At 36.0% G+C, this 11989-nt stretch overlaps 1 protein-coding gene across 1 annotated transcript in view; it reads right to left on the bottom strand.

Moving 5' to 3' along the window:
• Positions 1–9331: 9331 nt before the first annotated feature.
• TMEM33 (transmembrane protein 33) overlaps positions 9332–11989 on the bottom strand; it is a 21509-nt gene continuing 18851 nt past the window's right edge. The window contains exon 7 of the mRNA XM_017854744.1: positions 9332–10051. Within this exon, the coding sequence (XP_017710233.1) occupies positions 9922–10051 (130 nt within the window). The 3' untranslated portion in view covers positions 9332–9921. The remainder of the gene's footprint in view (positions 10052–11989) is intronic.

Raw genomic sequence — 11989 nt, 5'->3', positions numbered from 1 at the left:
GAAAACTAGTAGTATGTATTAACAAATGATAATGGTCTAAATTTTTTTTTATAGCATGAAAAGGTTAAAATCACGACAAAGAAGCCCTTTTGAACCTTGCTTAGATAGCTTACTGTAAACACCAGCTGAAAATAAAATCAACAGTCAAAACCTGTTTCCTTTTCCCCAATTTTTTTAGTTACAAGTAAAATGAGAGCCACTAGAATTATTTTTCAGAAAACTTACCACCAGAATTATTTTTCAGAAAACTTACCACCAGGGGGCAGTTCACTTGTAATTAAGGTAAGATTCTAATCTGTCGAAAATTTAAGAATCTGAATAATTACCAGTAAAGTAGAAAAATGAACAAAAAGATTTATAAACCTGCTCCAAGGTTATGGTGAGAATTTAATGCAAGATTAAAAACATTGATGCTCTGAAACATATTACTACGTAGGGAGATGTATAAAATAGAGCCGCCAAAAAACCATTTCAGAGTAAGGTATAAAGAACACAAAACCAAATAGAGTTGTACTAATCCTCCTTACAGATAACTTGCCACAATATAAAAGCAAACATCAGCAAAAACTTTCCTGGTAGGTATGAGATGTTTACTTACTTGAAAAAAAAGTTGTTATTCCAGAATATACCATAGTAATTAAAAACGTAACAAAAATATAGAGCACAAATAAATATTTTCCGTGAAATGGTTCAATATTTGTTCTTGTCTTAAAGAAGATGAAATCTTGCTGTTCGCCAGGCTGGTCTCAAACCCGGGCCCAAGCGATTCTCCTCAACTCAGCCCCCACGTAGTTGGGATGTACAGGCATGCAACCCACCATGCACAAAGCCGGATTCAATATTTTTCCAAGAAATGTTTCTTTTTGCTTATATTGAAATAAGGACTGCCTCAGGACAGAAAATATGAAGTCATTAATAAAAAGATTAATTCAAAATAAGCCCAAAGCACAAGAGCCCCCAAAGAAGAAGTTTAAGCCATCCAGATAAATTTCTGTTTTTTTTGTTTTTTTTTGTTAGGTTTTTTTAAAGGCAGGTGTCTAAACACTTCAAAAGATGAAATTACATGCTTTGGATATTACTAAGTTGAACTGCCAAACACAATACTATGAATTCATAGTATCAAGACCCATTATTTTAAAGAAACCTAAGTATATGACTGTATCTTTTATAAATTAATGACAAAAAAAAGAAAAATCTATTTCATTCTGGATCACTACAAGTTCTATTTCTGTGTCTTGAGAGTCTTGGTTTGTTACTTAAGTGGAATGGTCTATTACTGTTGGAACACTAGGCAACAATAGTTGTAAAGCTCCGAATTTGTAGGATTAAAAAAATGATACACACTACTATTTTTTTAAAGTGTATAAAATTTTAAAGTAAACCTGTGATTAAATTCACAAACTCACAATCTAATTACTTGATATTTATTAATATTTGTTTTAAGGGCAACTTAATGAAGACAATGGTACTAATATTAAATTTACCTTAATTTAGTGGCATTGCCTCAACTTACCCCCACCCCTTCTTTGGTTAATGGGACTCCCTTCCTTTGCAGAACTTAACTACCTCCTATTCTGTTTCTGGTGACACCACCAACCTAAATCCCATATATTCAACTTTTTAGGGAAAAATAGTTGGATACACTATCTCCACTGGGAGGGAGACAGTAAAAAGTAGAAAGGCAAAATCTCTTTCTATAACTTCCCCAAGAGGGAGATGTTTATCTCTGCATTTTCCTGAGGGCAACAATATAGGGAAAGAAGTCTTCCCTTTACTAAAAAATATTGGAATTTCCCTCCTTTCATAATATATTGCAATAAAATCACGTAAGCCTTTTTCCTATCAGGGCATTACTCTTAATCATTTCTAGTCATCCAACCTAAAAGACCTATGACAATTATCGTTAACTTTTATATTGATCTTAAAAGCATCTGAAACAGACACATTTTACTAAGTGATTCAAAATTTTACTAAGTGATTTAAAATAACATGAAATGATTTAAACCAGGAGAAAGGAAAGTGAACAGGGATGAGGGTAGGGCACATTTGACCATGTTCAAGGATTGTGAGGGCTGGGAGATAAGAATATGGAGGTTCATTACACTAATTTTGTGCACGTTCAAAATTTGCCATGATAACATAAACTTTTAAAAGACCTTTGTTGACACATCACCTGCTTAGACTGATAATTCTCAAGGATCTCAGTGAAACACTTTTTTGGAGTTTCTCCATTCAACCAGCCTTGAGGTAAGAAATACTCTTCCCTTCCCAAGGCTCAGAATTATTTTCTAAACAGCCCCAAATATTTCCATATGCTAAAGAAAAGAGCATTATTAATCAATAATGCATATGTCCCTAAGACCTCACACTATTAAATCTTTAGGAAATCAGTTTTCCTAACACTCTATTTATTGTGTTACCACTTTTCCCCTTATGTAGATAACTCATTTACTAATTAATATTTATTCACCTGTCAGAATTGCCTTTATACAACTGATTTCCATAATGCCTCTTAGATTACAATCTCCAAATAGACAAGGATTTAACTTCCTTGTACAGTGTATTGCTTAGTGCCAGTTGTTAAAAAGCCACAGAAAATTCTAGGTGTCAGTTCTAAACACCTAGAAGGGAAATATATTTCTCTGTTATCCTGCGCTGACTGATGACTTTGGATATACTGCATACTGTGAACCATTATAGGGCTATAACTCATCTCTAGAGTATAAATTTCACTAGATTAAGAAAAAGTACAGAATCAAGCAAACAGCTGAGACATCAATGTAATTTTTTTTCCTTTTTTTTTTCCAGTTACACCTTAGATCACATTTTTCCCAGCTTCACATCAGACCTCAAAATCACGGCTTCTCTACTATTTGTGATGGGCTGAGGATAAGAGAAGTGTGTTCGAATTCACCTTATTCTAACAAAAAGGCAATTAAGTTCAAAGGAAAGCTGATTTCTAACTACAAATGTTCTTAGTTCTTTGCAAGATAACATTTTTATATCTGCTTAAATCCAGAGAGATTTTTATTCCACAATTAGATTTTAACATCAATAAAATCTTAGATATAACAATGCAGATGAACAATTTAATTTGCATTGAAATAAATATTAGACATACAAAGCACATACAGTGAAAAAGGGTCACAATAAATTACAAGTAGAGACATTATTTCCCTCGATCACCCAAAGAAAGCCCTTGATACTTCCAATTTCACACCATCAAATTTATCATTCTTGCTGATTTAAGCAGAACACAAAACAAATATGGATCCCAGGGCTTACTTTCACAGGTACCAGCATGGATAATTTACTACCGTGATCCAATTTGGAAATCAGTAGGGACCAGTAAATCGCTGCATAAAAGAAAGAGTGAATGAGGTCCTTTTTCCTTAGTGTCAGCAGGCTATGATTATTATGTTTATTAGATTTTCTTGAAAGGACTTCACATTTTCTCAGATATGCAGGAGAACTATATTTCCCCTCTGAGCTCTACATTAGCATTTATGTGCTTTGGTCTTGAATACAGAGGAATGAATTTTTCAATTTATTTTATAAATTTATATAGTCTGGACAGCATTGGCCTGAAGAATGTAACCCTCCAACCTGTACAATATTAGATATTAAAAATGGATTCAAGAGAAGTTACTAAGAAATGCTGACATACTGTCTATACAAATTTTTAGTTCAATATATGCCATTATATAAAGCACCAAAAGTAATGCATTTATAAATCAAACCATTTTTTATGACCCTGTTTCTAATCTTTGTAACCCTTTTACATTTGTTCCAATATACACACATCATAAATGATACTTGCTCAACACTTCACTGATTTGGTCTCAACTTAAAAAAATACATATGTAGGCAAAAATTAATGTCAAAAGGAACTGTTCTAACAGTTACAAGAGAAAACAGTATATGTTTGGAACTAAATTGTCATGAACCAAGAAAAACAAGGTTAGTTTCAAAGTGCTAAGCATATCAAGTGAGTAGCTTCAGAAGGCTAGATAACATGAAATGATTCTTAGGCCATTCTTTCTCCTGGAATATGAGCTAATTGTTAGATCTCAGCAAAGATATCCACCTATACTTTTTTCCTATTGTTTTCTAAGAAAGGAATCTGCTTTCGATTTTAAAATACTGTGCTTTCTTTATCTGTTGTGACATCAACTTACATTGCAGGTCAGATTTCCTACATGCACAAGAGGAGAAAGGCTATAGAGTTAATCCATCACACTTGAATATGTTCCTTCTAAAGAACCCATGTGAACATCGACTTAGAACATAAACATTTCCTAGAATAGTTACTACCAGGAAACCTCCCAAACTCTTAGCAGCTCCTTTCTTCTCCTTCATAGCAGATCCAATCATAACTTTCTACCCTGAATATAAGACTGCTCCTTAAAACAATCTCTGGAAATAAATCCTAGATTTACACAGGTATGCCTTTGGTATACTAAATGTTGAGCTATAATATCATATAGTCTCTGGAATTCTCCTAATCCTAGAGAATTCTAGTGAGTTGTTAAGGGAAACTAGTTGTCTCAGCCAGGCTCAGTGGTTCACACCTATAATCCCAGCACATTGGGAGGCCAAGGCAGGCAGATCACTTGAGGCCAGGAGTTCCAAGATCAGCCTGACCAACATGGTGAAATCCTGTCTCTACTACAAATACAAAAATTAGCCAGGCATGGTGGTGCATGCCTGTAGTCTCAGCTACTAGGGAGGCTGAGGCATGAGAATCGCTTGAACCCAGGAGGCAGAGGTTGCAGTGAGCCGAGACTGCACCACTGCACTCCAGCCAGGGAAACAGAAAGAGAATCTGTCTTAAAAAAAAAAAAAAAAAAAAAAGAGGAGAGAGAGAGAGAGAGAGAAACTAGTTGTCTCTATAAGCCAAGTTTAATTTTCAAATCTAGGTACCATTCCTCATATCATATCTAAAAATTTTATATTACTATCAAAAGTCAAAATTTTAAGAGGTTGAACTGGCTATATCTAGTCTACCTACAAAATTATAATGAAAACATTTTAAGTACTATTTTCCTACACATCTGAAAATGAAGGAGAAAGTACAATTTTATATTAGCGTGTTTCGGTGATTTAGGCACTTAGCATGAAAAGAAAAAACTGGATAGACCACGATCTGAATGATGTCACTCCAAATTGTGCCCTATTTTACTGTTTTCCTAGAAAGCACATTGACAGGGTACTTCTTTTGAATAATTCAGTATTTTAAAAATGTAGGCTAGGTGCGGTGCCTCAGGCCTGTAATCCCAGCACTTTGGAAGCCCGAGACGGACGGATCACGAGGTCAGGAGCTCAAGACCAGACTGGTCAACATGGTGGAACCCCATCTCTACTGAAAATACAAAAATTAGCCAGGCATGGTGGCAGGTGCCTGTAATCCCAGCTACTTGGGGGGCTGAAGCAGGAAAATTGCTTGAATCTGGGAGGTGGAGGTTGCAGTGGGCTGACATGGCGCCATTGCACTCCAGCCTGGCCAATATGAGTGAAACTCCATCTCAAAAACAAACAACCAAGCAAACAAAAAATGCTTAATATTTTTTCAATCTTGAATGATTACATATTTAAAAGGGCCATGGAATTCAGGGACTTAGTTTTATAGCTGACTCAGCACTTTTGGTGGCATTTAACCTTCAAACACACCATGTAAAAATGGGGGGCTACCTGAGGAAAGAGTGCCACCTACTGATTATAAACATAACTGTCCGTGGCTACTTCTTCCTTCAAGTTTTCATTTCAAAGTGTCAAAATTAGTCTAATTTGTGTGACAGCTTTGAGACTGTCAGATTCTAAGGAGGATGAGGAAGGAAGAGTTGGTGGTCAAAATAACTATGTTAATCAAAATAAACTCCTAAGCATTAGCATTAGTTAAGTTTCTTCACTTCAATCTCTCAAAATTAATGTTATTCTGAACTAAAACTTTAAAAAAAATCTCTCAGTTCTACTTGTCTTATTACACATATACTCATCTTCTTTTCCAGAAAAAATAATATTCATGTCCTAAACTTAAAACCTAACCTGAAGTTTTGGTCTGGATTTTAGGAAGAAGGAAGTATTGATAATTTCATCATTCTTAGCTCTGTAACAGAACCTACTAATTTTCATAATTTTAGTTTAATATTATAGCTGGCCTTGATGTTCTCTGTAAAGGACATTCTTAAATATTCAAGTCTAACTGTCTTTTTTTTTTTTTTTTTTGAGACGGAGTCTCGCTTTGTCGCCCAGGCTGGAGTGCAATGGTGAGATCTCGGCTCACTGCAAGCTCCGCCTCCTGGGTTCACACCATTCTCCTGCCTCAGCCTCCAAGTAGCTGGGACTACAGGCGTGCACCACCACGCCCGGCTAATTTTTTGTATTTTTAGTAGAGATAGGATTTCACCGTATTAGCCAGGATGGTCTCGATCTCCTGACCTTGTGATCCGCCCACCTCGGCCTCCCAAAGTGCTGGGATTACAGGGGTGAGCCACCACGCCCGGCCAAAGTCTAACTCTTTAAAAATTCGCTTGCTTGCTTTCTTCTAGGAGTATCTACCTCTGAATCTTATTCCCAAAAAAAACACTAAATACAAATTGCACTTAATAAATTTCTCTTTAGACTGATATTAGAGTTTAAATTAATAAGGTACCAACTATACAAAAGGACAGAGAATCCTTGCTAAAATAAAGTAGATTTTGTATAAGGCTTCCATCTATCCAAAAAGGTTTAATATTTAAGTGCTGGAAGAACAATGGTACTACACCACTTCCTGAAGAATTAGACACTCTGGATGTTAAATGAACTTCTTTTAAACCTGTAATTAACAATAAGTTGAATGATGCAGTAAAGAGTTAATTTCTCTTACTACATTCATTCTATATATTGCTATTTTATTTCCTTAATTTTAATTTGATAGGTATACATGTAACACTGTAATTTCAAATTCCAAATCAGCTGGTTGTAGATATTTCTATTGCAGAATTTCTAACTATGAGTTCATGCAAACTAAACATCTAGTAATGCTCAAATTGTAAAATTTACTTTTTCGTGAGTTTAAGAGTTCCTTTTTTGTATATTAAACCTTCCTTTAAGAAACAAATGTTTCAACTTGTCAAACATGAGTATATCAGAAATATTGTAATTCTGCTATAATGACACAAACCCTCAATTTAAAGCACAGTGTTATTTTATATTGTAGTAGTTTTAATGTTAAAATTTTTTGTTAAAACCAACATGGATTACTGACCAATTATCTTGACCAACAGTACTTTTCAAAATAAAAAGGAAAAACTCAAAACAGACACACAGATCTTTAAAAGATAATCATGATTTAAAAAAAAAATCATGGATCATGGTATAAACAGAGCACAGAAAAGGAAAATAAGAAATGAAAAAAAACCGTTGAAATTCAAATAAGTTTTATACTTCAGTTAGTAGTATTGTTCTGGGGCTAATATCTTACTTTAGACAAACGTTCTACAGTTATGTAAAATGTTAACATGAGAGGAGCTGATTACAAGGGTATGCAAAAGAACTCTTCTTGGCCAGGCGCGGTGGCTCACACTTGTAATCCCAGCACTTTGGGAGGCCAAGGCAGGCAGATCACCAGGTCAGGAGATCGAGACCATCTTGGCCAACATGGTGAAACCCCATCTCTACTAAAAATACAAAAATTTTGTATTTTTACAATACAGCTGGGACTACAGGCATGGTGTTGTGCACCTGTAGTCCCAGCTACTCGGGAGGCTGAGGCAGGAGAAGCACTTGAACCCGCGAGGCAGAGGCTGCAGTGAGCCAGGATTACGCCACTGTACTCCAGCCTTGGAGACAGAGAGAGACTCCGTCTCAAAAAACAAAAACAAAACAAAAAACCTCTCTTGTACATTTCCGACTCTTCTATAAATCTAAAAGATTTTTTTAAATTATAGGAAAAGCCTTCAGCTGCCAAAATTTCTTGACATAATTCAAGACTTCATTTTAAAACATAATTAGAAATCAATGTTATGTTTACTTAACATTATAGTCATTTTATTGCTCTAGAAAATTTAGTTTCTAAAACCATTAGATTACTTATATAGTGACAATAAGACTAGCCACATACACACAAAATCAACTGTATATTATGAGGCTGCTTCTCCAACTTTGTGGACAAATATTACAAAATACAAAATAGCTGATTACAGTGAAGCTATCAAGTATAATTTTCATGTATTTATCCTAAGAATACCCCTTTTATAGATTAGGAAGATGAACAAAATAAAACTAATGTTACTGATAAATTACTAATGAATGTATTTGAGAAATCCAGATTACATGCAGACAAAAACTGGTCACAAAAACCATTACAATACTCTGTACTAAAACTGTACAATGTTTTAAACATTTCCAATCATGCAACGGTAACGAAGATCAGCATGAATTTTATAAAAGAGTTGATGGGATTTAACACATTTTACAACCCAAATCAAAGTTGCATAATACATCCAATTCCCCTAAATTTATCTGTGCATTAAGAGACTGAAATGCACACTATTCCCCACAACTCCTCCCCTACTCCATTCCCAATCAATTACCTTACCTATAAAACCTTCCATTTAACCTTTTAAGTCAGATTTGATGGGTAAACATGTAATCTAGAGTATACTCTCCATTATTATTATTATTATTATTATTATTTTGAGACGGAGTCTCGCTCTGTCGCCCAGGCTGGAGTACAGTGGCCGGATCTCGGCTCACTGCAAGCTCCGCCTCCCGGGTTTACGCCATTCTCCTGCCTCAGCCTCCCGAGTAGCTGGGACTACAGGCGTCTGCCAGCTTGCCCGGCTAGTTTTTTGTATTTTTTTTAGTAGAGACGGGGTTTCACCGTGTTAGCCAGGATGGTCTCGATCTCCTGACCTCGTGCTCCGCCCGTCTCGGCCTCCCAAAGTGCTGGGATTACAGGCTTGAGCCACCGCGCCCGGCCTACTCTCCATTATTATTTCAGAAGAGACACACATATAGTCAGATGCTAAATCTTCGTTACATTCCTTTCAAAAGGCATCTAAACTGTTTCAATTGTCAATGAAAATTCAAGCCTAAGAAACCAAGAAAACTGGCAGTCAAGATTCTGAACTAGGTAGTTCTACAAACTATAATACGAATAATCTATATGTCCACATTAGTAAAAGAAGGATTTCCTATTTGAGAACTGTTTCTCAATGGTTCTCTGAAGGGAAAGCTGAGTCACTACTGCTTTCTGCTTTCAATGGCAAGGTGACCCCAAATATTTATCCAGTTGGCTAAGAGGCTTACAGTTGAGCCTTTTAAAAAATACTCAAGGCCACAGAAGTACTTATGGAAATAAAATTTTAGAAGGTCGTAGTTTAAGATACACAGAATTCTTCTTATAATGGTACATTCAAAACACATCTGTCCTAACAAAGCAGCATAAAATCAATTAAAAAACAATTTGAAATTAAATACACTGAGAAGTGTTAAAATCATTAACCAAAATTACTGAATGGTAGAATACTGTCTCAAAATGTACTGAATTCACATATGTTTATCGCCATAATAAACTCATGCCAGATATAAACTCAGGTTACCAATTCGGTTGAAACAAATTTTAGAGCTATTTTTACAAGAGAAATAAATGTACTTCATGATATAGGCATGACAGCATCTTTTTTAAAAAATTGGTACATGTATCACTAGATACAGACTTTTTAACCATTAGCAACACAGCGCAGTAAAATTTTCTCAAAACTTTTTAAGCTTTATTTAACATGCCAAGAAAATGATTTTTCCACTGAGATGCATTTATGTAAATTATGTAAATTGGATTGAGGTCAGTGTAACACCTGGAATTTACAACCCCTAGCAGAAGTACCAGCTGCTAATAATGCTTATACTATATTTGTAGCTTAACTAGATGTTAAACTACGGAACTGTTGGTGCCAATCTGCTTATAAAGGCAATGCTCTGGAGACAAAGTCTTCTCACAAACAGTGGGCAAGCAGGTTTCATTATTATGTGTTCAACAACAATCCTCAGTTCATTAAATAAGGTCCTGCAAGATAAAATAGTTTTCTTTGAGAAACACAAGGAAAAAGCAATACACAGGCTTACCTCATTTTATTGCACTCCACAGATATTTCATTTTTTACAAATTGAAGGTTTGTTGCAACACCGCATACAGCAAGACTATCAGCGCCACCTTCCAACAGCATGTGCTCACTTCATGTCTCTGCGTCACACTTTGCCAATTCTCCCACTATTTCAAATGTTTTCATTATTACTGTATCTATTATGGTGATCTGTGATCATGCTCTTTGGTGTTACTATTACAACTGTTTTGGGGCACCACAAACTGCACAAATATAAGACAAAGCACTTAATCAAGGCCATTCCTGGTTGGTCTCTTTCCCTCTCCTCAGACCCACCTATTCCCTGAGACACAATATTGAAATTAAGCCAATTAATAACCCTACAATGGTCTGCAAGTGCTCAGCTGAAAGGAGGGCTCCCATGTCTGTCACTTTGGATGAAAACTAAAAATGATTAAGCTTAGTGAAAAAAGCATGGCTAAAGCCAAGACAGGCCAAAAGCTAGACGTCTTGTGCCAAATAGCCAAGCTGTGAATGCAAAGGAAAAGTTCCTGAAGGAAATCAAAAGTGTTATTTCTGTGAACGGATGAATGATAAGAAAGCAAAACAGCCTTATTGCTGATAGTAATGCTATTGCACACTTAACAGACTACAGTAGAGTGCAAACATAACTTTTGTATGCACTGGAAAACCAAAAAATTCATCTGACAGCTTTATTGTGATATTCACTTTATTGTGGTGTTCTGGAACCACTCCCACGATATTTCTGAAGTATGCCTCTAATGCTAAACAAATGCTGATGAAGGAATATATCATAGCCATTAGAATTTGAAGTAAAAGAATAACTAGAATTCATTGTAGAGAAAACACAAAATACACACAATGAAATTCTCAAACTCAACATCTACATGTTTTATGGGTGGAAACACTCATTTAACAAAGGTATTTAATAAATGGCTATCTCTAAAACCTCAGATTATATTTTAAAAATTACATATTTTGTCTTTAGAGTCACATTTTCACATTTAACTTATGCAATTTCAACTAGTGTTTTAAAAGAGAACAAGAAAAAATATATAACATGGGCACTGTTATATACTTATTCACCTACTATTTCCCTAAATGTACATATTTCCCCTCAGAGATTTCCTCTTCTGTAAAATAATTCTGAGTTGTGGTGAAGTTTAAATATGACACGGAAGATGTTCAGTAAATGTAACTTCCCAGTTGGATCATTACACTGAACTATGACTCTTTTATGCCTTCAGACTAAAGCCCAAGTGCTCAATGTAACACCCAATACCCTCCACAATCTAGTCTCCATCTAATTTTCTGTCCCATCTCCTGCCACTCCCTGCCCTCGCTCCTATCATGGACTTATGTTACATGTTTGTGCCCAAAACCATGTGGGCTTTGCCTATGCCTTAACTGTGCTCACTGCCTACAAAGTATTATTACATACTGTACACATCACATATACTATACAGGCTAGTATATACAAAATCATGTATACTGTACTGACATTTATAAGTGATATGAAGGATCATCAAAGGTAATTTTAATCATTCACAATTTTCACCTTATGTGCTGATTCATCCAGTATAAAGATGCAACTCCGGCCGGGCGCGGTGGCTCAGGCCTGTAATCCCAGCACTTTGGGAGGCCGAGATGGGTGGATCACGAGGTCAGGAGATCGAGACCATCCTGACTAACACGGTGAAACCCTGTCTCTACTAAAAATACAAAAATTAGCCGGGCGTGGTGGCGGGTGCCTGTAGTCCCAGCTACACGAGAGGCTGAGGCAGGAGAATGGCGTGAACCTGGGAGGCGGAGCTTGCAGTGAGTGGAGATCGCGCCATCGCACTCCCGCCTGAGTGACAGAGCGGGACTCCGTCTCAAAA

The sequence above is a fragment of the Rhinopithecus bieti genome, unplaced genomic scaffold, assembly GCF_001698545.2.
Source record: "Rhinopithecus bieti isolate Rb0 unplaced genomic scaffold, ASM169854v2 scaffold_2339, whole genome shotgun sequence".
In the NCBI taxonomy this organism is placed as follows: Eukaryota; Metazoa; Chordata; class Mammalia; order Primates; family Cercopithecidae; genus Rhinopithecus; species Rhinopithecus bieti.
This window is presented reverse-complemented; position numbering and strand designations above follow the sequence as displayed.